The sequence below is a fragment of the Sceloporus undulatus genome, chromosome 6, assembly GCF_019175285.1.
Source record: "Sceloporus undulatus isolate JIND9_A2432 ecotype Alabama chromosome 6, SceUnd_v1.1, whole genome shotgun sequence".
Taxonomy (NCBI): Eukaryota; Metazoa; Chordata; class Lepidosauria; order Squamata; family Phrynosomatidae; genus Sceloporus; species Sceloporus undulatus.
The window spans coordinates 44,632,194-44,659,745 of record NC_056527.1 but is presented as its reverse complement, the minus strand read 5'-3'; the positions used below and the strand labels follow the sequence as shown (position 1 = coordinate 44,659,745).

The 27,552-nt window shown below is 38.5% G+C and overlaps 1 protein-coding gene across 3 annotated transcripts; it reads right to left on the bottom strand.

Moving 5' to 3' along the window:
• Positions 1 to 505: 505 nt before the first annotated feature.
• Positions 506 to 27,133, bottom strand: GALNT15 (polypeptide N-acetylgalactosaminyltransferase 15). 3 transcript variants are annotated; one of them, XM_042471258.1, is made up of 10 exons: positions 26,032 to 27,133; positions 19,051 to 19,217; positions 17,578 to 17,782; positions 9,971 to 10,138; positions 8,105 to 8,222; positions 6,715 to 6,909; positions 5,763 to 5,894; positions 5,259 to 5,360; positions 3,728 to 3,868; positions 506 to 2,505 (listed from the first exon to the last, which is right to left on the bottom strand). In XM_042471258.1, exons 1-10 carry the CDS (start codon positions 26,589 to 26,591, stop codon positions 2,371 to 2,373), a joined length of 1,923 nt encoding a protein of 640 aa, XP_042327192.1. In that variant the 5' UTR covers positions 26,592 to 27,133; the 3' UTR covers positions 506 to 2,370. The 3 variants fall into 3 exon arrangements, with proteins under 3 accessions (XP_042327192.1, XP_042327194.1, XP_042327193.1); XM_042471260.1 differs by having other exon boundaries at positions 26,046 to 26,100; XM_042471259.1 differs by lacking the exon at positions 506 to 2,505 and having other exon boundaries at positions 3,747 to 3,893.
• Positions 27,134 to 27,552: the final 419 nt, after the last annotated feature.

Here is a 27,552-nt window from a genome sequence, read left to right as displayed (position 1 = left end):
TATCCATCAAGCTTAGGGCAAGACCAAACAGTTATGCCTGCTAGAATTTTGTAAGTTCTTTGGCATTGTTTTCCTTTGCTTCATCTTTCAGATCCTTTGTTGCAGGCCCCTAAGTATGAAAATCCATAATTTTGCCCACAAAACCTGCCCTCAACTTATACATGAGATCGACTTATAGTCGAATATATATGGTAATAACAGTTTCTGTTCAGACTTTTTTTTTCCTAAAATATTTTGTACTTGGAATTAATGACACTTTTGAGTAATTTATCACAAGGAAAATCTTCAGTGAAGGCTGCATTGAAGTCAGATGACATCCTTACACACCAGCTTGGGATACATATCAAAGGCTGTCTACTCACGTATATATTCAACAGCTGAACCAAACAGTACAAATAGTTCTATCTGGTGACATTGACCTGGATGACCACCAGCCTCATGTTGACATTCCTTTTTGTTGTTGTTAATTCGTGGAAAAATGTACATCTGTGCCCATTTGATAAGTTGTGCATATGTGAATAATTAAGGTACATCAATGCCATAAAAAAAACAATCAATCCAACACAAAGAAATATTTAGCACACATTATCATCATAATTTACATTTTGTTATTTTTGTGCATCGTGACAAATGGAAACAAGAGTTGCAACATTTCAAATAATGTTTTAGGAATTCCCTACATAGATTAATTTTTCGATGATGTCTTAGATCCTTATCCAGCCCCAGCTATCAGGAAAGTGTGACTCGTGTGGGCCAGAATCCTCTTGGGTAGTTACAAATATGTAATCTATAACTACATATTCATAACTGTTTGGTATTCAAGATCCCTATGTTTAGGGGATAGCTAGAGTCGGTGGAAGTCCTTCAATCTCCATATGAAAGATGAGGTTGTTTGTTTTTTATTTATTATTTATTGTAGTTATTTTATGCTTCCAATGTAGGCTTCCATGTTTTTTTAGTCCACAAAGATGAAGCTATGTCTTGAACTGAACAGTGCCATTCTGAGAGCACTGTGTCCATTAGAACTACTAGAACTGAATTTTTAGAATTAGTACACAGGAAGGATCCAACACTTTCCCCATTGTGCAATTGGCATATGACAGGTAGAACATGCTTGTTGTCTCTTGTACAACTTCTTGTACAATTTTTAAATCCACTGCAAACTGAATGAAAAGAGGTGTGTTTTTGTTTTTGGTTCAAACAGCATTACATTAGATTTGTGCTTGTGAATCTTCTGCTGATTACCAGAACTTGGGGAATGCATTTTTTCGACTACAGCTGCAATGCCACACCATGCATGTAGAGTGTGATGTTCTGCCCGTGCAGATCTACATCCCTACTACCAAAGGAAGGCAGATTTCAATGGATGGGGCACAGCTGTTTACTGGCAAGTGCAGTGGTAGCAAAGAGAGGCAACCAGGCTGCAAACTAAGCAAAAATCTTAGTTTCTTCAGAAACTCACTGAAAATCTGGGAGGATGCGATCGGCTTTCTTCTCCCAGCTGCACAACAATAGGCAGTTGCCTAGGCACTTCCTCCCTGGCTGGTAAGCGGCTGTAATAATATGTTCTGGCTTTGGAAAGCTGCTTGGGGATGTATGGATGTTGCACTAGGGGGTACTGAATATCTCCTTCTACAACTTTTTAAAAGACCATATGTATGCATATCTGGAGGTTACACATGCATTTTTCATGAACAGGATTCCAGTCTACCTTTCCCAAGATCACCCAGCCAGCATGATTCTGGAAGTAATAGGGGTTTCCCCCCAAAAAATGTTTCAAATCCCTTTCAAATATTTTGATTACAAGGTTAATAAGATTGTTATCACAAAAGAGAGCAGATTTGATCCATTCATTCCAAGTATTTGGTAGTAATTTTAAATATATAGGCCAGGTTTATTTTTTAGCTTCCCAAACTTCTATTTGTGTTGAAAATAGCTCTTGACCTTTTAAAACAGTAAGTTTAACTTTTCCCTCCTTAAATTACACAATATTCAAATCTAAAATAAACATTTGCCTTCTAGCAGCTTGCTCCTAAGAAAGAAAAACCTCAGTGCATTTTGATTGCTCAGTTAATCTTGATGGCACCTTTCCGTTTTGCCTGATGAAGAGTTCCATGTAAGCTAAATGTTTGCAGTATTTATGTGAACAATAGTAATTACATTTATTTTCTCTCTCTTCTTTTCTGGGAGCAGCACAACCATTGCCATACCAAACCATTTTAATATATTTTTGGTAGAAATGTGCAAACTGGAAATCTGCTACATTGTCCATCTTCTGCTCAGAGAACATGCATAGAGCTTCCCATGCCCATCCTTTTCTTTCAGCTTTGAAACAAGTGGAGAAAACAACTGTAGAGTAGGTATTAATGTTCATCTCTTTTCTATGGGGTATGAAGGATCAAACTGCCAGATCTGAATGGCCTCTTTGTTACATTTCTGTAGACATAAGGCTGTCTTCATGGTTTCAATACACTTTCCAGAAAGTTCATGGACAATCATTCCATTCTGCCAATGAAGAAATTGCAAAAACAAATACTGTTGGATTAGTTATCAGTATTATTTCTTATTAACTACCTTTTAAAAGTTCTGAATTTCTCATTTTAAGAACCCAGCTAGTCATCATGTTCATTGTGTGAATGCAATGACTGTGTCACTTTGGCTATATACAAAGTGAAAGTTACATACCACACCAACAATACTCAGATGTTTATTTTGTTATGAACAAGGACTAGAACCTGGAGTATATTTTGGTTTTGGTTTTTAACGGTATGCTCTTTATTATTATTATATTATTATTATTTACATAGTACATAGTACAAATTATATAATCCATAATTATATATATATATATATATATATATATATATATATATATATGAATGAGCCGCCTTCAGTCCAATTTGGGAGAAAGCTGACACAGAAAACAAACAAACTCTGCCTCAAGCTTCTCAGTGGTCCAGTCCATACTGCAGAAACAACCCAGTCTGACATCATTTTAACTGTCCTGGCTCAGGGCTAGGGAATTCTGGGAATTGTAGTTTATTGTGGCACCAGAGTTCTCTGACAGAGGAGGCTAAATGTCTCACAAAACTACAGTTCCCAGAATTGCCTAGCATTGAGCCAGGGCAGTTAAAGTGGTCTCAAACTGGATTATTTCTGTAGTATGTTTTGGACTATTGTCTCAAAAAGGCCCTGCTATAAACAGATTTCAGCCAGAAAAAAAGTCAGCACCCAGCTCACTTACAGTATGCCAAATAACAGAGCAATAAAATGATACTAACAGAACTCCTTGTATGCTTACAAACTTATATTACAAACCTAGATATACATTTCAACACCCCCACCCCAAATTTTTAATATGATAATACAGTGAAACTAACTGTTGTTCCAAATTCTTGAAAAAGTCCTTCACAAAGTTGATATGAGATGTTTGGAAGGAGTGCTATATAGTCCAGAGATCATATGGAGATGATGGCCATTCTGGAATTATTCAACCGTTTCGTGGTTCTTCTTCCGTCCTTATTTACAAACAAATTCTCTCAATTAGTTCAATATAATACCATATCAAATTCTCATGTCAACTGCATATGTGAAGGTCTTTTTCAAGAATTTGGATAAACAGATTATAACCCAGAAGTATGTACCTTTGTAAATATCCTTGAGCCATCACCATAAACTCTTCAGTGGTTTTAGATATAGCTAGCCTTGAAACACTCTCACCACATACCTCTTTGATATCCCAATGCTGTGAGCTGTTTTCCATCTCTTTTGTACAGTTCTGAAGGACAACTTCTTCGTGCCTGACATCAAAGCAAAACTGCGGAGTGGACCCAAAGCGGATTTCCTTCATGCCATTGTATTCAAAGCGCTAAGGGGGGAAAAGGACAACATAGCTGGGGAACAGGAAGGAAAAGTTAAATAATTTCCTGCCCGTGCTTGCTAAAATACCTTCCAAATGAATGAAGGGAATATTGTAAGTGTTGGTTTAATGTACAGTTATCCAAGCCAATATAAAAGGGATGTGCTGTTTAGCTGAGGCAGTGAGATGTGGCCTATGCCAACCAAATCCTGAAGTCAGAAATATTGAAACTTAAAGATAAAGTGAAAAGAGAAGGGATGCAGCTGATATGGGCTACAAAGATGGCTGAGAGTCCTACTGTTGGTGCAGGGTTTTACCAGCCATGAGCAAATAAAAGAGAATTTATTACATGCTATTGATTTAATAGTGTGCAAGCAATTTTAAAACCTGCTTGCCTTGCGTAAGGTGCTGCTGCAGTTGTTGCGGCCATGAAAGGACCTGCTCAAGCTAAAACAGCTAGAGCTGAGGAAAGAGACCGTCTGATAACTTCTTATGTGGTTGTAATTGTTTTAATTAGATTGATTGTTTAATGGTATTTAACATTTTGGACCACATATTGTTTCAGTTGTTGGTTTTAACTTGTAAGCTGCTTTGAGTCACATTTTGGGAGAAAGACAGGATACAGAATTATAGAACTGAAAGAGAACACAAGGGACATCTAATCCAAACCCCTGCCATGCAGTAATACACAACTAAAGCCATCCTGAAAGAAGCCCATCTAATTGCTGTTTAATGACTTCAGAGATGGAGATTCCACCATCCTCTAAGACAATCTATTCCATTGTTGAACATCTCTTACAGTAAAAAAAAGTTCTTCTTAAAGCTTAGGTGGAATCTCTTTTCTTTTAGAACCCATTGGTTCTTTTTCTAATCTCTGGAGCAGCGGAAAACAAGTTTGTTCCATCCTCTACATTGACATCCCTTCAGATATTTAAAGATGGGTATCATATCACTCCTCTGTCTTCTCCAAGGTAAACATATCCAGCTCCCTAAATAACTCTGCTGTTGTTATTACTCAGCATATGGAAAAAAGGTTTCTTCTAATCAGTTTCTGGAACTCTTCCATTTTCCCAGGTCTATACATATCTCTTTCCATTTTCTCCTTCTAACGCAAATCTCCTCAGCCCTAACTTGACCTGTAAATTTGACAACATGTAAACAGTCTATTTAAACAGGTGCCATTGGCTGCTGCCGGTTGTGTTCTCTTTCCTCTCTTTTTCATTAGACACACAATAGACACATAAGATAATTTAAAGAAACTTTTCATGCCAGAAAATATTTCAGTGTGGGTCAACAATACCATTCACCCCTTTGGAGGACCCCATATTTGAGTATTTCCCCAAAGAAGAGATTTAAAGTTGATATAATCATGTGCAAGCAATTTTAAAATGATGGTTACCTGGTTGATACTGTCGCTGCAAGATGATAGCTTAAGAAGGCCTCCTAGAGCATCCTTTTCAGACTGGTACTCCATACAGAGTCCAAGCCCAGTATTGTACAGCTGTAAATAATACTGATAATGAGATAAGGCAAAAAAAAAACCCTATAAATTAAAAAGATATTTAATCCTTCCCTCACGTATGTCTCTCTCTTTCTTTTTGACTTTTAAAGTACTTTGTTTTCAGCAGTCATTGCATTCCTAGCCAAGTTTAAACAAATCTATGTAGCAAAGATGGAATACTTGGCTTTACAAGGCTAATTAATTGTGTGAAATTGTATTTATTCAAAGTCACAGAGGCATGGAGCACCCTCATTATAAACACTAGAATTTACAGAAAACAGAGAATTTGATTTTAGTATCTGGGACTATAAGCATCAATTTCAGCTACTGGGAACTCTGTCCAGTCTACTGTATAAAGTTTGTTAGCAATGACAATCAACAGAAAGACTACATTTTACTTGCCTTTCCTGAAAATCTTGGTCTGTCTTGTACTGGGTACAGTTCGGGGTACACATTTGAGATAAACCACAGGAAACCTTTGCACCCTAGTCTCTTTTTCAGCTGGATGCGGTCAGTGCAATTTGGCTTCTCCGCCTGTTGAGAGTAATGAAACAACTCAGCAGATATTAAACACTCTAATATGTATATGAATATTTGTACAAGTACTTCATACCACACTGGTGTCCAATTTCAGCTGCCCATTAAAGCAATTAGTATTTTTCACATATTTGTGAAAACACTGCTTTTTCTATCAGTTCAGCATATGTAAGCAGTTCGCTCTTGTCTAAAGGAACTTAATGTGAATATTTCAGATCATGTGGTTGCTGCATCAGTATTCATCAGTATTGACATCTTTATGTTCTTTGTTGTTGTTTTTTTGTATAAAACCTGCAGGGAGTTAAGGACTGAACTATTTTAAGGGCTTAGTCTTCAATAGATTCAGAGTTTGTAAAAGGAGCATTACTAAACAGAATCAAAATGTTAAGATAAAGGATGCATCTACAGATACTGAAAATTGTTTGCACCCATAACTCTTTTATTCTCTCTGTTTGCATTTGGGGACTGAAGGGAATTTTCATTTGGTGGTGTGGACACAAAATTCTGATTTGAATGGGCAATGCTTCCATAGCTACACTTCTAATTAAGGTACTAGTTCTTTAAACTGTAACGAATTTGAAGTTTAAATAAAATCCACATGGGCAATCTATTCAAAATCATGCAAATTATTAAACTGAAACAATGTGTTTCAAAGGTTCCAGTGCAGTGATGGAAAATGAAAGAAATTAATGGGAGAGAGGGAGCATGAAAGGAGGTCGGATAAGGAAATATATCCAATTTTTATAAAAAATCTAAAGATTTATTGTTAAAAACACACATACACACACACACACACACCTACATCTGAGGGATTTACCTTGCTTATCAAACATGCCAACCTGTCATGTTTGTAAAAGAGATGTTTAAATGAATCCAACCAGGTCTCAGCTATTCGTATTTTGTTCCTCTCTATTATTTCTTCATCTGGAAAGGTGTATGGCACATCCGCATGATAGACATGCCCCACATGTGAACATGGAAGAATTTCAACAGATCCACCACAAAGCCAGGCCTTAAACAGAGAATATACATACACACATATGTTTCAGATACATCTCCTGAAATTTAAATGTAAATCAGGGGCAAGGAATCTGGTCTCTCAAGATGTTGAACAACTTGCATCCACACTAGTCAGTATAACTATAATAATAATGACTAGATGTAATGGAAGTTGTAATCTAGTAACACGTAGAGGGGCGAGTTAACCAAAATAACCTAATAATAACCTAATAACAACAATAATAACCTAATAATAACAATGATAACCTAATAATAACATAGTAATAATAACCTAATAATAAAATAGCCAAAATAACCTAATAATAATAATAATAATAATAACCACCTAATAATGCTACACACCACTTGTGCTCAGCTGAAAAAAGATGATGATCTTGGTTAAAATCCTTTGGTTACATATGCCAATAATACTGCCAGCATTTGTTATGGTGTTCAAAAGTATCATATCCTGATTATGACTGCACAGGTAAATTTTTTACCAGTGTAAGTACAAATCCCAGGATTCCATAGGATGGAACCATGGCAGTTAAAATGGTGTAAAACTGCATTAATTCCGCAGTGTGGCAGCAACCTCTGATCTAATTTTGACAGCCAGTTGTTTGCCATGTACCCCCTAAAAAGTTATCAGGATTGCTCAGACTCAAATGTCATCAATACTGCATAGTATTAGAGATACGGAGAAGGAATATAATAGCAATAGCAATAGCAAGTACATTTCTATACCACTTATCAGTGCACTTAAGCCTCCCTAAGTGGTTTAAAAATTGTAAACCCCCAACAAGCTGGGTACTCATTTTAGCAACCTTGGAAGGATGCAAGCCCGAGTCGAGCTTCATCCTTTTTGCTAGTATTGAACTCGCAACCTTATGGTTTGTGAGTGAGTGGCTGTAGTACAGGCATTTAACCGCTGCACCAACAGGGCTTAAGCATGTGTACACGATTTTTCAGCACATTTTCCCACTGACAGCTTACAATGCTGTACACTTCTTGAACATTTTAAAATAAATGTGAATAATATAAATCCCACCTGCTTGATTGTTGCCCCTAGAAATCTTTTGTTGTTCTTGTCAAAGTTTAAAAAAGTTAAATGGTTTTCATTTAACTACAGTTTTCATTTTAAACACACACTATGGCTTTATCATAAATACACACTATCAAAGAGGAAGACTTCAGTTTCAAATGCTTACCTTTATAGATAATTCAAGATTTTCACCCCCCGAGAGGGTCATGTCAGAATCATAACCACCTGTGTTTTGGAAATAATGTCTGTGCATTGCAATTACTCCACCAGGCACTGCAGGGCTCCTAAGGAGAATGTTTACATTCCAGAGTTACTTAATTTATTTTCCCCCCTCTATTATTATTGTGAATGGTTTAAAGTATAGTGAGACAATAGTATGAAATGTGGTGAGGAAGCAGAATGCTTTCATTAATCACTGATAAATGAAAATAAGAAAGATCTATCTCGCATGATTATTGGTGAAATCAGTAAGATAATTTGGTTGTCCAGAACTCTGTAAAATGGTTGATCCTGGAAATTGAGCCATCACTTTTCACCTATCTCTTTTCCTCCTGCAGCCTTCTACACTCCTGGACTTACATTAAAGAGATCTGGGGCACTTCAAAGATACTTTTAAAGGAAATTTTCAGAGGCAATAATTTTTCTGTTTTTAAGTCTTTCTCTCATCAGTCTTAAGGTTCTCCACACCAAGTAATGAAAACAGGTGTTATTTCTGTCGTTGTATCAGGCAATGATACTTCACAACAAACCTGTAAGCAGGATAGGGCAAAGAGCCTAAGTGGTTGAGTGAGCTTCAGGGTAAGTGAATCTCCATCTAGAAGGCCTAAATATCCTAAAGGCACCAGATCCCATCTCATCTTGGAAGCTATGCAGGGCCAGCACTGGTTAGTACTTAGATGAGAGAATGCCAATGAATACCGGGTGCTGCAAACTATATTTCAAAGGAGGGGATTGGCAAAACCAAGTATTCCTTGCCTAAGAAAACCCTATGAAATTCATAGGTTCACCATAAGTCAACTGACCATTTGAAGACACACACAAACTCACACACCATATAGACACAGTGATGCTGAAAGTGTTCTTAAAATGATAAGTAATAAGTAAAGGGGGATACAGACAGGCGGCTCCATGCCACCCGTATTTGCCCCTTGTTGATGCCGCGCCAGCTGCACGGCATGGTACTGACGCACTCCCTAAAAAGGAGTCGCTCTAGGTGGCTTCTTTTTAAGGGTGTCATAATGGTGCTTGCATGCCATGCCAACAACGCTCCCGGCGAGCACTGTTTGGGCGCTGAGACGCCCGCATGTCATCATTGTGTGCCCCATGTAGACGGGGGCATGGCAAGATGGTGCACGGTGCTGAAAGTAGGGCTGGATGTGTACGGACGCCCAGCCATATGAAGCCCTAAAATCGGCCCCGCAAAGCACCAGTCTGTACCACGCCTAAATTACTTGCTTGAAATCCCTTCCATTTTCTTCAGGTACAATTCTCAACCCATGAAAACAACAGAAAAAATATTGCTGAAATAATGTAAGTCAAATTTTACCTTTGAATTGTCATTCACTAAATATGTGTTGCATACATGTAGTAGGTATATATCAGTTATTCAGCATCAAATACAACTGTGCTTTAAAATCTGTAATAAGGTTTGTGGCTGAGTATATCTAGTCATACTTGAAATCACACCGTTTAAAAAATCAAATAGTATGTATTTAGCTTTATCTGGAAGGCATCTAGTTTGGCAGAACATGAACAATACTTTAACCAAAATGAGGCAGTGCTTGAGATCTTAATCTACAAAAACATCTGAATATTATCACAAAGAATGGATATCTGATCTCATATCCAGGAGCTAAGCAGAAGACATGCTAGCAGATTTCAGAGTTTAGTAAAGTTTTTGGACTACAACTCAGAATTATCTTCTAGCCGAGCCATACCATGCTGGCAAGGACATTTCTTAAGTTGATGTAGTTCAAAACAGTAACTTTTCCAAGCTCTGGTTTTTAAAAAGCATCACCCAATAAACCATTACCTGATGGGGCTGATGGGAGACAGTCGTACCTTCTTTTCATGTTCTGTCAGTGGCTTCCAGTGGAAATCTAATCTCCAGTCAAAAACACCTTTTTGCAGGTCCGTAATGTGGTAATAATGAAAGGTCTTCCAATCGATTACATCTATCATGGGGGAAACAATCCGTCTTCTGGAAACAGATCAACATATTGTTCTTTTAAAGGAAAACTTATAAAATATGTTAAAATGTTGGTGGACTAATTGTTCATTCATTATAAACAAAAACAACTGTTGTTCTCTCATTTCACATACTGCTTCCTCTATGTTCTTTCATCCAGTTTGTATGCAACTACTTCGGGTAGTTTTGGTTTGAGGCTGCCTCCACTACTTTGTTATCATATCACCTGTGTGATAACCATTTCCTTATAGTAATTACTCCATTGCATATCCCATCATAGTACCTCAACCTGCCTCTAAAATCAGGGCAGGCCAGATACAAAAATTCACCAGAACAATTCAACAGAAGAATTATGGCAAAATGCCCCCAAATTCAAAGCCAGATTTTTAAGAGATCATAGATGACAGGATAAACCTGTCCATTGTCCTTCCTCCCAAATTGTTACAATCTCAAACTTTTTATGTCATGTCCATAAAGATATTTTAGAATACTGGTATTTTTTTCTTTAAAAACAACAACCCAACAACCCCAAATCGAATACAATTCTCACCCGTTTCCTAGACTTGGGCTGGAGCCTCATCCCTTTTCTATGTGACACAGTGAAGCAAACTATACACATTTTAAAAGTGGAATCTGTTTTCCTGTAGTTTGCATCCATTGCACATTGTCCTAGTCTCTGGAGCAGCAGAAAACAAGTTTGCTCTATCCCCCAATATGACGTCTCTTCAAATATTTAAACAGAACAACCATATCACCTCTTAACCTTCTCTTCTCCAGGCTAAAGATACTCAGCTCCCTAAGTCATTCCTGAGAGAGCATGGTTTCCAGACCCTTCACCATTTTGGTTGCCCTCCTCTGGACACACTTCAGCTTGTCATGTCCTTTTTGAATTGTGGTGTCCAGAACTGGATGCAGTATGCTAGGTGAGGCCTGGCCAAAGCAGAATAGAGTGGCACTATTACTTCCATTGAGCTAGACACTATACTTCTATTGATGTAGCCTAGAATCACATTGGCCTTTTCAGCTGCAGCATCACACTGTTGACTCAAGTTTAGCATGTGGTCAATTCATGTCAGAGAGCATGTGAAGTACTTTGAGACCCTGACTAAGGGTCAAATACACCAATGGGTTAGAGAAAACACAGTAAAACCTTTAGTATAGAACTCCATTCTAAGATTGGAAAGTTATTGAGGGTGTTAATCTAATCTAGCTGTATTCTAGGGAATAGCTGAGAGTTCCTATAATAGAGCTTTTCCTTTGTTTTCTCTAAGCCATTGGTGTATACTTGCCATTTCATTGCTAGCAATAGGAGACATCTCGTTTCTTTAATCCACATTCTCTCCAGATCTGGCCATCCTGCTAAGTTTGTACTAGGCCTGGGCTGCAGGAACATCATTCTGTCTCTCATATTACTGCATAGGCTGGCTACAAGGTTAAAATATACTCTTGAGTTCTAGAGTGTTGCAATGATAGTAAACCAGCAAACTAGTATTGATGCATTGACAGGTCTATAAATTACAACATTGCAATTTTGCAGCTAATGCGTCTACCTGGGAAATAAAAACTATGCAGGCACAGGATGAAAATGAAGAAATGTACGGTACTAAGCAGTCATAAATAGAAATATTCATATAAAATGACAGGATGCCTTCGTATCTCTTTCATGGGTATTACCATTTTTATTATCAGAAACTGACTCATGTAAGAAAGTGTGATTAATGAAAACCACTTAATATAACTTAATAGGTTACTGTTGTATAAGAATGCAAACTGCATGTTAAAAAAAGGAGAGAACTGACACCATGCCTTCTTATCTGCTTTAAATTGGTAATTAAGAAAAAAATGATTTACTTTTTCAAAATGAATTACATATTTAGAAATAAATACACAAAGACATTGCTATAAAAATAGTACCAGTGCCAGATTCCCACAGTTTATAAATTAAGAACTGTTGTATGTCTAACTGTCAAGAAGAGAATGGAAAACAAATGTATTTTAATCTCACTTTTAGTATGTCATTTGTCAAATTTCCCAAAAGGAAATAGGATATTATTGCTGAAATAATATTTTAAAAGAATATGGCAAAGAAAAGAAATATAAGAAAAAAATTAATAAAATTAAATCTTCTGCTGGTCTAGATCAACATGGTTCTACAGAAATACAATCAACACAAAAGGGATTTCTATCACAGCACATGCCATATTGTGCATGTCTATGCAAAAGTATGTCATTTTATATTCATATTACTCCCAAGTATTGTATAGGTATATAATATCTATAGCTTTAAGATTAAAATTCTAGTCTGGGTAAGGAAAAATATGATAGAATTCTTCAAGCCTAACCGAAGAAGCTTCTCTGTGTTTGTGATATATGACAGATGATAGTCAAACCGACTGAGTGATCTTACCTCTTCATTTATATTAAAGTGCTTCTTTTGAAAGCATCTGTTTTTGTTATTTTCACCAGGAATGTAATATTTTCACAGTAAATTTACTACAAAGGCAGGCTAGGAGTCATTTCCCAAAGAAAATAATAAGGAAGTTGGAAAGTGCTCTGGCAATTCCTTTCATTTTGAGTTTAAAAAATGCAAAAGGGAAAAAAGGAAGATACAAAAAGAAAAAGGAAAAGGGAAAAAGGAAAAAGCCCACAGCTGCTCTTTAGTATGTTAAGATAGAGTGTCCATAACTGGCATTGAATTCCTTTTCTATGGAATCAGATAAATGGGCTGGGGGTATTTTTGCAACTTAGTTTTGGGCAGCCAAGTGGGAATTTAAATCATGTGGGGTGATTTCAAAAGTTTACTTTAAAATGCACAAAAGTTCAATTTTCTTTAAGCTTTAACTTCCTATTTGAGATTTTAGACCACAAATAACTGCCAACAAACTGTTCTCTTATGGCTTTTGTGCTAAGTATGAACATTGTGTACAATTCTTCAAGAGTTTAAATAAACAATACAATTAACTAATCCATCTGTTTTTAAGTTTAAATGGACTTGAAAAGGTCCTGTTATTGATTTACATAACAGCTGAGAAGGGACAAGGAACATGCCCTGATCGGCTTCTGGTTTGGTTTGGCCTGTTGTTGCTAAACCAATTTTCAAAATAGATAGGTTCCCCTAAAAATGAGACGGCTTTTGTGTGTAGATTGCCCAGTCTAGATGCAGCTCACCTTTCATGTGGATTTAACTACATCTAGGAGACCAACAAAAAGTAGTTCTACTTATTAAAAGTTGCTTCTGAAATGCTTTAAATGGTATGGTACCTGCTTGAGGTTCACCTCTTCTCTTTGGTTTCAAAAGTTCGAACAGCCTCCAGAATAGTGGTTTGGATCCACATTATCTTTGGGATTGCTTACTCCCATATAATCTACATCTGGGGGAAATTTACTTCAGTTAGCCAGGACTAGGGGCTAGTCTACACATCAGTGTACTATAAAATTGGTGCGTATCTTTGCATCTAGACTGGACAATATACATCTAGATTGAACTGCCTCTAGATTGGACGATCGACATACCAAAGCCATCTCATTTTGCACTGATTTGCACTGATGGTTAATGGCCTTCACTTTATTGCACAAATTCACATCTGTTCATCCTCTCTCTGTTGAAAATGCAAAGCTATCTGAAAGCATGCAAAGCAAACAGATGGCCACAAGTGTGATGATGCACATTTCTGCAGATTTTGGTGGTCCGGCACCTTATTCTAACCTCAGAGCATGCCAGCAACAGTGGTGCCTTGCAAGCAGCAAAAACCTTTCTAAATGTCATTCCATGTGGGGAACTGGCCTGCGCATTGGTAAATGGTGGTGTCTGCCAGGCAAGCAATCTGTCCTGGCTCTGGGAACTGACAGAGTAATGGCAGCAGTGGCGAGAACGGAAGGGGGGAAATGGTGGCATCTACCAGGCATCTGTCTTGCCTGGTCCCCCCTCAAATTCAGTGAAAATCCATTGTCCAGACTACAGCAAACACTAGAGCAAACTGTGCATTTTAAAAATTTGGCTTAAGGCATTATACTGCAAGTTTGCTGCTGATAGGGCCATGCGTCATGTGTCCTAATTATGCCAGATTTGGGAGAAATGTCATGTGTTATGTGTCACGAATATACCAGATTTTGGGTGTGTGTGTGTGTCAGGTTTCCCCCAACGTAGACAAGCCCTAGGTTTTATGTGCACCTCCCAGCTAAGCTTTAATCTTGTCAAAATTCAGAATTTGGGGAAATTGCTTTTTGGGGGCTTAAAATCCCAGAATGCCCTAGCCTAGGTAGATATTAGCCATAATGGTGGAGGTTTTGGGGTTCTGTATTCTGAAAATGATTTTTTTGGAGCTCTGAAAATGTGGGAGGAATCAAATGGAGATCTCCCATCTTTCTTGTACCCTGTGGCCTACGAAGACACTTCTGAATCATCAAGCAGAACTCCAGACTCTCTCTGCTGGAAGGGAGGAACTCATGTGGCTCATTACCAGTCTCCCACATCTGACACTCCGCAGGAGATCTGTGATCTTCTCAACTGAGTATTGAGTGCAGAAAATGAAAAAGGAAAGGGAGGGAGCCCAAGGTGGGGCAACATATATACTTACGCTGCATCTGACTGAACTGTTCCTGTTTTTGATCTCTGTTGAGAAGAAAAGCGCTGTTTCTTTTTCAATGAAAAAAAAAAACCTTGTATAATTGGTGTAAGCACATTTTAAATATTTGCTTTTTGCCCATTCTTTATCTGCTTTAATGTTTCTTATGCAAATTAATGCATTAATTTAGACATTTTGGCATTTATCCAAGTTTCCTATGCTTTGGAAATATGAGATCTAATGTACGATGATACAATAAGCCTGCAGTTTTGTAACTAATGTAACGTAGATGTTCCTGCTATATTCATGTTATCCATAAATATCATGGCACATTTGATTCCTCCAGGCAACATTTACTGTGCTAATTAAATTTTGTACAGATGATTTTGTTTTCCACTCTGTTATGCATCTTTACAGCATGAAATTGTTAATAAGTGCAATGAAGGAGTCTTTCTTTTGCCCAAAAGCCTCCTTAGTTATTTTCAATTTTATCAGTGTTCTGAACGTGGAAAAACATTTAAGTACCATTTCTTTTCATGTGTTCAGCTGAAGTGAACAGTTGATACCATACACAAAATACTCTTCTCATACAGTACTCATCCCTTGCAAAGAGGCTTCAACAAAGCAGTGGGTAGGGTACTTGCATTTTCACCCCAATAATAATAATAATAATAATAATAATAAGTTTTATTTATATACAGCCCAATCACTGGGAATCCGAGCGGTTTACAATAGAGGGGATAACAGACAGTTCCCTGCCCACAGGCTTACAATCTAAAAGACACGATACAAAAGGAGAAGGGAATGGTGAGGGGGGGAGGGAATCAGGTCCAGCATTCTTCTCTCCCTCTGAGGCCTGGACCAAGGCAGATGGACCGGAGGGAGGGCTCTTCTTCTTCAGGCTAGCCCCTGATGGAACTGGGCCAGCCTACTCTCTCCCTCAGAGGCCGAAATATGACAGTTAGGGAGGGAGGAGCCTCTTTCTTCAGGCTAGCCCCTGATGGTACTGGGCCAGCCTTGTCTCTCCCTCAGAGGCTGAAAGATGACAGTTAGGGAGGGAGGAGCCTCTTTCTTCAGGCTAGCCCCTGATGGTACTGGGCCAGCCTTCTCTCTCCCTATATCTTCAAGTGAATCACCCCAAGGCCTTCTTGGTACCCAGGAAGTTTTTGGTACTTAATTCTGGATTTGTTTTAGCTTTATTTTTGGCCAATTTTCAGACCTTTTTTTTCTACAGGGAGAGATATGGTAGTGGGGAAGTAACAACACCAGACTGCCACATTTTGATGTCTTTTGTGGCAGTTTGTGTACTCTTTGTGATTTATGGTGTTCTGGGGTTGTTAGGGATCACTGGTTTTCCTTTCCATATTATTGCAGTAGTAAGTGCTACTAGTTAGCCATTCCCTTTTCACAATTCTAGCACTATGAGGCTGAGCAGAAGCAAAGCAATGCACACCCCTTACCTTATTCTTATGTTGCAGCTACTGAGAAGCGCCTCCCCCCTGTTACCACTTTTGATACCAAAATGTGGTGCCTGGCCACGTGGCTGCAGCCATTTTGATGTCAGAGGTGGTAACAAAGCCGCAATAGAGGAATAAAGTAAGGGGTGTGCAGGTCTGGTCTGCATGGGGTTTGCTGTGGAGTTTCAGAGAAACTAATATTGACCTGTGTTAAGGATCTTTGACCTGGACTCTGGTCAGATCCACCTGGTCCACATGTAGTCTGCAGGATCTGGGTCTGATCCCAGCCTAGGTCTAATGGCCTACAACATCCAAACAGGCAGCCTCTATGATAGCAACATCATAGTGGAATTTGTAGTTTGGTGGCACTAGAGTTCTGGCTGAGAATTCCACTGCATATCTCAGGATTCCACAGGATATTGCCATGAACAGCAAGTAAGCTAATTAGCAAGTAAGCTAATTTGCCCCCAACAGTCTGAGTACTCATTTTAGCGACCTCGGAAGGATGCAAGCCTGAGTCAAGCTTGGGCCCTTTTGCTGGTCTTGAACTCGCAACCTTGTGGTTTCGAGTGAATGGCTGCAGTACAGGCATTTACCCACTGCGCCACCAGGGCTCCTTAAGGAGTTAAGGAGGAATCAGTGCTATTGGCAAGAAGACATGAAGAATCACCAAGAACATGAAGGATTTAGGGGCTGTACAGACTAGCCATTAAGGCCAGCCTGAGTGCAGAATCAGGACATGGCATCCACACAACGTACACCATGACTCTGCCCCCAGGCCAGCATGACACTGCGCACCACACCACAGAGCAGGTGGTGTCACGGTGCTCCTCTAGAGCTGTGTCTATATGACGCAGCATCAAAGGAGCATGGAAAAGCTGCTGCCAGTGGCTATTGTGCCCTTTCTGTTTTTTTACGTCTCCTTTTTGCACCTCTGAAAGGTGGTATCAGGGCCACAGCATATACTTGCTGTGACCCCAATCAACCTGTCGAGCCCCTAAATTGCTGTCCCTCTTGCTGATCATTTTTTATTTCATTGGCTTTAGAATCCTTGTTCTAGCTGCAAATGTTAATTTTGGAGTCATATTTACCAAGATAAAGCCAAGTCCTACAGTTTAGTAGTAAAATGTTACATGTAATGACATTACTTTTGAGAATAATAAGGGCCTGGTGACATTTTTAAAAAATAGTAACATAATGACTGGTAATAATTTTCCAAATAAAAAACAATATTTATTTATTGTTTCCAAAAATTCCTTCTGGAAGGGCCATGGGAGTGCATTATTTTATTTATATTTATATTTATATGAAAAAAAAATTTTTTCAGTAATTGACTGGATGCCACTGTGCTTTAAAAAGCTAGAGCTGCACTCTTCCCCAGTATAAGATGAACTGACATGATAGCTGGGATGAAAGAAATTGTTCTTACCTGTCACTGGCTAGTCGTTCCAGCAGCGGTTCTAGCCATCCACTGTGACACTCGCAGTGAGAGTCCATGAAGACCACAACATCGCCTGTAGCTCTGGCCGCACCAAGCATGCGACCTTGGATCGCCCCTAGTCTTTTATTGCTTCTAATCAACTTCACACCTGACAGTTTAGAGATGTATTCACTCAGGGATGACTTCAGATATTCTGCCAAATCAATATAATAATGATTTTAATAATAGGTCAGAGTTGGAAGATGTCTCTCAGTAAAAGCAATTTGCCTCGTATGAATAATTCCAGAGGCTAGATTTTTGACCTAGAATTTCACAGTGTGAAAAATAAGGAAGGAACGAAAACAAAACATGGGAGAATATTATCTAATCTATAGGTCTAATTTACAATTTTATTTGTCAGTTCCAAAGAATTGTCAAGCCTGCCTTATGACAATACACATATAACAACTCTTATCATAGGGTTTTCTTGAAGATTTATTCAGAGGAGGTTTGTCATTGACTTCCTCTGGAAGTGCTAATTTTCAAAAGTATGATTGTGGGGTCAAAGGAGATTATCACATTGTATTTAAAGTGCCCAATGAGATAAAGTCACGTTTAATTTTAAAACTGGGTGTTATTGCATGCAGCCGTGTCAGGGCAAGTGCAACCCATATGCAGCCTGGATCCCACGCTTTCCCTGTGCTATTTCAAAAATGGCACCCGTTTTTGAAAAGCCACTGGATAAGTGCACCTGGGATCTGGGCTGCATACGGGTTGTACTCACTTGGCTGTGGCTGCATGCGATAGCACCCGGTTTTAAAATTAAATGCAATTGTATCCTGTTTGGGATAAGTCAGTTTAAATACAATGTGATAATCTCCAAACAGACCAGCAGCTTGGAGCAGCCTCCAGCTGCTCCAGCCCTGGTCAGCCTCCAAACAGTGCAGAACAGTGGTGACCAGATGCCATGGTCTTTTTTCAGCCAGCTTTTCCCAATGCATGCCCCATGCCCAAAGCAGCCAGAAGCCACACTTTCTTTCCTGTGTGTTGTGGACCTGTGTTAGTCTCTTGCAGCATAAAAAGAAGGAAAGAAGGGTGAGGGAGCAAAGCAAGAAGAGTAGCAACATCTTTAAGACTAACTGGTTTTTATTCCTGCATGAGTTTCCATAGCTATAAACCTACTTCTTTAGATGCAGTACTGAGTTGTATCCATGAAAGTTCAAGAGAAAATAAAACCCAGTTAATCTTCAAAGTGCTGACACAATTCTATCTTTTGTTCTCCCTCTTCCATCCTCTGTTTTATGCTTCTTCTGAAATATGTCCCTGGTATCCCCTGACAGTCTTCTTTTCAGGTATTAACCAGGACTGACCATGCTCAGCTTCCAAAATCCGTCATGATCTGGAGCTTTCACAGTATTTCGGCTGTTTAGTTAAGTAGGCCCTGCTAATACCATGTGCTTCTGAGAGCACAAAGGGACCTACCTTGTTTACTGAGGTCATCTACAAGGATGATTTCTCGGAGGTAGCTCTTTGGGGCTGTATCCAAGACACTATGAATTGTTCTCAAGAGAGTAGACCAAGCTTCATCATGGAAACAGATGATGACACTTGCAGTAGGCAGATTGGGACTGGGTTCTTGCTTCAGGCATCTGTGTAAATGACAATGCATACAAGTAGCCTTTGAAACAAAAAACCTCTCCATTAAACACAATGTTACCTGGGAACAGGGCTCAAACTAGCCTGAGCATGGAAATGTTACTTTATTGGAGTACAGATTCATAATCCTCCCGTCAGTGTGGTCTCTGGTTCTCTCTCAACCCAAGTCACGTTGTCGCTCGTGCCACAGTGTCAAATGGCAGAATCTCTTCTTCTCTCAAGGCAATGGAAGCTGAAAATGCCACAATTGACTCTCTCCATTCTTGGCATTAAGAAATACAAACACAACAACAATTTTTTGTACTTTTATGACACCACAAATGATCTATTTCAGGTAGTTACTTCTTTCTGTCTAATTAAAGGCCCGCCCTGCTGACAAAATAACAACAACACAGCTCTAGGCAACCTGTTCAGCACAGTGTCAAAGACACTGCTTAATATTAGTTCAGAGTGATGAAATAGCCAAAAATTGCAAGAAAAAAATTAATAGTGTTTAAAAAATAGGATTAGGATTGTCCTCAAAAATATCATACTGTACCATTACTGTTACCAGTGATAGGAACCTATAGTTACTGGAGCTTGAAAAACATGCTTTCTTACATCCAGAGAAACATATATTTTCTGAAGATGCCAGCCACAGATGCTGGTGAAACGCCAGGAATAAACTTCTAGAACATGGCCCCATAGCCCGAAAAACCCACAAAAAACAACTACATACATATTTTCTTACTTTGGCAGATTTGCCAATAACTTGAAAGTCTGTGTTCTCTTACATGAATTGGTGTTTCAAAAGGTATCATTTTATCTGTTTTCTTTTTCTGCTTTTCACATATTGTGCTAATTTCAGTGTTTAAATCCTTAAATCCTTAATTATAGTATTACAGAATTTATTCAGGATTATCTATGCATGTAATGCTACTACTATTTCACACAATGCTTTTGTTAAGTAGCTATGTTACTTATAAGCTAAGAATTCCTGGGGACAATTTTAAGCATGTCATTAAAGATTTTATTGTAATATGTTATCATGCATTTATAAAGCACAGCAATGATTCATATTGCCCAAAGTATTATGCATCTGGTGCTATTTTTAAGAAATTACAATTTATAGCATGTAACATACAATGTTCTCAACAAAAAGAACATTACTTTGGATAAATAGAATATCCTTAAAAGCTGAAATATGCCATGTCTACAGTGCATATGCAATGCTAATTTTTGCCCACTTATATACTGTTAGGATTGATAGTCAGTATGTATTATGTTACGTAATAACACAAATTCTCTGAATGGCATAAAGTACCACCGCCCCTCCAAAAAGCACAGAATGAAAACCACATAACCATAAAATCTAAGTGTAGTATAAACCCAGAAATAGAATATAAAGCAATAAAACGTTTTATACACAAGAAAGGAGGACTACCTATAATACGTTGTTTCTAACCTAAAATATTGATTTCCTATTTCAGATTACAGAAGTAGGAAATGTATGGCTGTCCAGATGTTGTTGGGCTGTAGCAATCATCATCATTGTCCCTTGACTGGCCAAGGCTAATGGGATTATTCCAAAAACATCTGGAGATGATAGGTTTTCCACTATGTCATATTATAATGGTCAGTGTGCACATGCATATCATTGCTTGTTGAGTGCCTCCAAGTCATTTCCAACTTATCATGACCCAAAGGTGAATCTTTCTTGCTGAGTTTCTTCAGAGAAGGTTTCCCATTGCCATCCTCTGAGGCTGAGAGAGTGGAATTTGCCCAAGGTCACCCAATGGGTTTCATGGCTGAGCAGGGAATCGAACCCTGGTCTCCAGAGTTACAGTCATAATGCTCAAAGTACCAAGCCATGCCAGCTCCCTGCATGGTGTCAGTTTAGTAATCTTAGCTCTTGGGGAGAGTTCAGGCTTGGTTTGCTCTAGGATCCATTTATTGGTCTTTTTAGTAGTCCACAATATCTGTAGAACTCTTCTCCAGCACCACATTCAAATGAATTGCTTTTCTTCCTTTCAGTTTTCTTCATTGTCTGGCTTTCACAACCATACACAGAAATGGGACACACAATGGCACAGACAATCCTAATGCTAATATTCAGTGATATATTTTTACATTTCAGGATCTTTTATTGTTCCTTCACAGCTGCATTTCCAAGTCCTGGTATTCTTCTGATTTCTTGACTGCAGTCTCAATTCCGATTAATGGCTGAGCCAAAGTATAAAAAATCTTGAACTATTTCAACGTCTTCATCAACTACTTTAAAGTTATGTAAATCACCTGTGGTCATTATTTTTGTTTTCATAATGTTCAGCTGTTAACCTGACCTTGCACTTCCATTAACCTGTAGCAAACTCTAAATTTAGAAGATACTGTACACAGTTTAATGAAGTCACAAGAAAAATGTATTTAATTATTGTAATGCCATTGTTTGAATGGTACCAGTCTGTCTTTCTGATTCAGGCCTAAAAGGTAAGTTTCAACATTTGGCTCCAGAGGCAGCACACTGTGAAGCAGTTAAGTGAACCAACTGTTCCAATAACATGGAAACAACCTGCCTATATTCCTCAGTAGGTTGAACATGAATAAAATGAGCCATGACGTCTTTTAGCATTCCCCACCACACTTTAAAGCTGGGTGTATGAACTGAAAGAGGATGATATATTGTACTATATAAGATTACAATGGACGTTATCAGACAAGGGAAATAGGAAATATAATCCAATGGCAATCCGAATGCAATCATGGGGTTTCATGTTATTGCGTGATAAACTACCACACGCAAATTCGGGCAATGGCATGCTATTTTCGGGCAATGAGAAGCCAGTCTGAATGCAATTCGCATTCATGTACATTTGCTGAACTAGTGAATTCATGTAAATGCGTTCTGGCCTTTCTTTTCATTCGAAATTAAGAGAAATTCCTCATGTGTGATAAAGTCCAACGTCACTGCAATCTCTTACTTGGTTGTTATAGTGACTGATTAATGACTTCAATGTGGAGCTTGTGGAGACTGTGTCTTACTAATATTTAGGTCTCAAATAGATTTCCAGGAAAATATATTTTCTTAGTTAGGTGAGCTCTTCAAACATAATAGATCAGAAATCCTATGTACATTTTCAATCTAATCTGGGAAGAAAACATGATTACAGAATAACCCATCATTGAAAATGTGCCATAATGCACAAATGTGTGACTTCTGATAAGAAAGTATGCCAGAATACCCAAACATGAGCAGGACATCCACCGCATAAAAACTGTCCCTGCAATCCAGTTTCCATTTAAATATGATTCATTAATGTCCAGTGTGTTCTACAGCATGAAAAGCTTACATATGTACATTGCTAGAAATGCACAATCTTTACCAGACCATGGGGAAATTACCTCTTTGTACTACAGTTTCCCAAATCTTTGGGGTGTTTGGGAAACTATAGTCTAAAAACTGTCTTTCCTAAGTTTTGATCTTTACCACCAAAACTAGAAATAGGCTGAGAGTTTGGAGATGCCATTGCTATTAACTGACTGTAAGTATATATACAATAGAGTTACAAAGGTTTGATACCATTTCAAATGTCGTGGTTCCATCCTATGGAATCCTAAGAATTATCATTCCACACAGCCAAACTTAAGCACTATCTCACACACAATTCTAAGTACCTTATGAAACTGCAAATCCCAGAATCCCTCAGGACTGATCCATTATAGTTAGTGTAATAGAGATGTTGTAATGGTGTAGGGTGAAGTCTCTCTGTGAAAGATCTGAATAAATCTAAGTAGCATTTGGCCAGTGTTCAGATGGGTGCATGGGCAGAGATTTCATGTCACCTTATAATAGGCTTTGGTATTTTGCATGTACACCTTGCTCCAGGTTTGTTGATGTAGTTGTTCACTATCTATTGGATGCAAAATATTCAACTGGGGGAAAGTATAGTAAAATGGAAAAGTAGAAACTAATAGTGTACAGCTGGAAGAGAAATTAGACACATTAAGTGTTTCTATGCCAAGAGATATTTGCTAGTAATTTTAACTGTGTGAAAGAAGTTATAGCATAAGCTTTCATAGACTTGGACAGTTATGCTACAGGACCCCTTTATATACTAATATTCCAGACTATGGACTTTATCACACGGCCAAAAGAGACGGGACAATAGCGCTATGTTCCTGTCAAACTCTTGCTATAATGGGATGCTTTTCACATGACATTGAGATTATTGTGTTATTATCCCGTGAATAAAGTAGCAAAATCACCATTATCCCATGAATAAAGTGGCAAAGTCGCACCGTTTTTTATTCATGGGATTTTCTCATGAATAAAAAGCGGTGTGATTTTACTGCTTTATTCACGGGATAATCATGAGATAATGACAACATGTGTGAACATCTTCTCGTTATTGCACAATATTGATGGGATTTAATGATGGGAGGAGGACACTTGCCTCCCATGTGATAAAGCCCCATGTCTCTAAATTCTACCCTGACATGGAATGTTTATTAAACACAACAATGACAGTTCATCAGGCAAAAATAGGAGTAGCTATTTTTGTGAGGTGTAGCTTCAGTTGTGAGGTGGTACCACTTTGGGGCAGTAGGAATGGCTTTTGCACTGGTGTGTCACTGAGCTGGAGCTGCCAGTGGTGCAGGGTTGTTCTGTTACTTAAGGAACAAAGACAGATTCATACAGGAATTGTTGCTTTAGCAGATAAGAACTACTGATTCCTGTGGAGCTTATTGGGGAGGGTGTAAACAAGGAGTAAAGCATGCTTTCTGCATGACTGACTGTTTTTTAATTGCAAGAGAATTTGTACAGTACAGTGGGAATGTCTCCTTTAAAAAAAACTCTGTGACACTCATCACTGTGCACTACTTACACACACAAACATGCTCTTCTGGAACAGTGTAGCAGTACTAGAGTGACTTCATTTTGTTTCATACACAAGGTTTTTGCCCTTGATAGACTCCACATCAGTCACTGATATCAATAGTTATTGGTTGCCAGGGTTTCATCAGAAACAAGCAAGAAGCCACAGCCAAACAAAACAAAACACTAACATGCACCTGCTAAAATATATGTTTCCTGTAAATCCTATGTCATTCTCATATATGCCAGTAGAGGCCACCATATGCCTCTTAAAATAGTAATACTAAATATTCAGATTTAAAACTTGATTTTGTTGTTGTGTGCTGTTTTAAAGCAGATCTATCACAGGTTTTCTTATCAAGATTTGACAAAAGGGGTGCCTTTGCCTTCCTTTGAGGTTGAGACAGTGTGACTTGCCCAAGGCCATCCAGCAAGTTTCCATGGCTGACTGGGGTTTTGAACCCTGGTCTCTTGAATTGTAGTCTACACTTGTTATACCTGGTTAAAAATGTCTTAGTTTCTACTAACTAGAGTGAATAATGCTGCTATAGTGACATTCTTATAACAGCAACACTTTCCCCATACATTGTGTGCACTGTGTAGCTGCTCTGTGCTTTGTATGTGAACTAATACACCCACACTAAGGTGAATTTATTTATTCATTCATTGCTTTAGCTTATTTATCGTCCATCTTTCATCCAAAAGGCATTCAGGGTGCCTTAGAAAGCATTCATTTATTTAGCTGTATCCTAGATTTCCCCCAATAATAGTATTCAAGGTGGCTTACAAAATATTAAGACCAATACAGATTAAAACACATACAAAAACAATAAAATATAGATAAATATTTTCAAACAATTTGTAACTGTGAACTTTCAGACTGCCTCAGTCATGATTCTCGTTACTTCTGAAAGGATCTTATGTCAATTAGATATGTTCCACAGTTTCTCGTAATTCACGTTTCTCTCTAATGATTGAAGTTAAAATTAACATTAATCAAAATCTAATTTTGATTTTAATTTATTACAAAATTAAAATACAGTGTGTGGGGGATCCATTCTGAAAAACAAAAAAACCACATAAGAGAAATACCACATATGCTGGGGCCCCATTGAAAACAGTGGGGCTCGTGCCCATGGTGCAGTGTGGTGTACACACCACGCCATACACACCATTGTCTCTTCTGGCACACATATGGCTCGCCCACGTATGACACAGGGGCACTGTAAGTAACAAAATAAAAAAAATAGCAAGATGAATATAAAATACCAAAATGCCATCCTGAATCCCACCCTGACACACTGAATTTTATCTAATTTGGGGGGCTAAGCAGTGTCAGCCTGATTTCAGATGGGAGACCATTGAAATCTATTAATACTACAGGATTATACCAATACTATTCCACTTTAACAGCCACAGTTCCATCCTATGGAATCCTGGGAGTTGCAGTTTAGGGAGGGACATTTAAAATTCTATACCAGAGAGCTCTAGTGTCTCACCAAACTACAAACCTCAAGATTGCATAGGATGTAGCTATGGGAGTTTGGGTGGAATAAACAGCATTGCAATTATTTACTTGGGCTCCAGGTACAGCTGGGATTTCTAGGCAAGACTAGGAAAAACCTCTGGCCTGAAAAATTCAGGAAAGCTGCTGCCAATCAGAAAACAGCAGCCTTGACAGATGAATATAGAGCAGCTCCCTATGTTCTTGAAAGCTACTTCCTTCCAAGTATTTGATTCTGAATGAAACAAGCTGCCACAGCCTCAATTATAAAAATAAGCGTTCCATATTCTGCTTTGGTACATGCAGATTGTGAAAGGTATCATATTTTTGGAGACAAGAAAACATCCCCATTAAGAGAAAACAAACCAAAAGAACACATTCCAGAGAGAGAAAATAAGTTTATTTCATGAAAACTAGGAAGTTCAAGCTTATTTAGGGAAGTCTTACTTACAAAGGATGCCGTACCTCAGGTAGCTCCCTGTGCAGAGGAATCTGTTTGCTGAGTGCTTCATTAAACCCATACATCTCCAGGCCACCTATAGCCTGTTCACCTGCATCAGTCTGGTTGTGAGATCCATCCTCTTTTACCAGATGGGACTGCAACAGAAACTCTGAGTCTTGCATCTGCCTGCCCTCCTCTTGTTTTCTGCTTTGCTGCCTGACCATTCGGTATCCCTTCTTAACTTTGGTGTGATTTCTCTTGCCTGTGGGTGACTCTATAGCCACCAAGAGCTCATCCTCTCTTAGGGAGATGAAAGGTGACAGTCCCTCCATGGACAAATACTGTTCGCTGTCCTCCTGAGTGTCCAAGATTTCTTGAGGTTCTCCAAAATCTACCTGATATCCCTCATTAGGGATGGATTTTACCTGCAGGGATTCTCCCTCCTTGTTTAAATCTTTGGCTGTGGGGTTGAGCACTGTTACCATCACTAGTAAAAATCCCAACATGAGGAGCAACAAGAGAAATTGCCATTTCCGTGAGCTGTGCCTGCATCTTTTCCTCAGAAACATAGTTTCAGCAACAAAGCAATGCAGACTGTCATGTTAAAAATCAGTCAAGTACATTTTCATCCCAGATTTCTTGTTTCACTGCAACAGTCAACAATTTTTCATCCTTTTCAGATAGTGTCATGGTTGCTGCAGCCTTATTCTTGGAGTCAGAGCATAAAATGCCAGCAACTTCACTCTCAATACTTACATATGAAACAAATCCACTTAGCAAACGAATAGCCTTTTTGTATTGGACCAAAGATCAGTTTGTCCAAGTGGGTTAGGATGGAAGAGGATATAATCAGTTGGCCAGAAAGTCCATTAAAGGTATCTTATAGTTGAATTTGTTTTCTTTTAATCCTGAGTCTGAGGGGAAGCCCGTATCTTGACAGTTTTCTCCCATATATTGCTTGTTCCAGCAAAAATAAAATTCCAAATGTTGTCAGGGATGCAGCAAAAAAGATTTTCTGTTTAAGCAGAGTTGATAGCTTTTCTTGCTCTCTTCTGATGCTTCAGGTTCACATTTATGCAAACAACTCAGCCTCTGACTTGGTTTTACACATAAGTACGTACTTTGCCAGACATAACAGTGTGTGTGTATGCATGTGCATGCAAGTGTCTTTTCCTTGGTCCTAATGCCCTCACTGTTCTCACACTATCAAATCAAAACCTTGTAATAGAAGCTGGGGCTGCTGGTGGTGGTGGTGGAGCTGAAACTAATCAAGATGTACAGCTTATTGTGCTTATTCATAATTTCCTTCCCAAACAAGGGAGTGGGAATCATGAAAACACAGCAAGTCATGAGAAGAATGTATTCCGGATTTGGTTGTTATTGCATTCATGTCCTGCCTTTCCTAGAACGTCAGAGCAGTAAATATAATGTCCTCTCCCATTCATTCTCACCACACCCTTGTGAGGTAGTTTACACTGAGAACTAGTGAACCTGATTTGGTTTGATGTGATTAATGGCTCATTTCTAAAT

Excerpts from the sequence above, each read along its gene's own strand:
- GALNT15 (XM_042471258.1), bottom strand. The coding sequence starts at position 26,591 with ATGTTTCTGAGGAAAAGATGCAGGCACAGCTCACGGAAATGGCAATTT. Across the intron at positions 10,139-17,577 it reads GAACGACTAGCCAGTGACAG|AAGACGGATTGTTTCCCCCA; the intron begins GTAAGAACAATT and ends ATCTGTTTCCAG. Across the intron at positions 6,910-8,104 it reads ATCTTGAATTATCTATAAAG|GCCTGGCTTTGTGGTGGATC; the intron begins GTAAGCATTTGA and ends TCTCTGTTTAAG.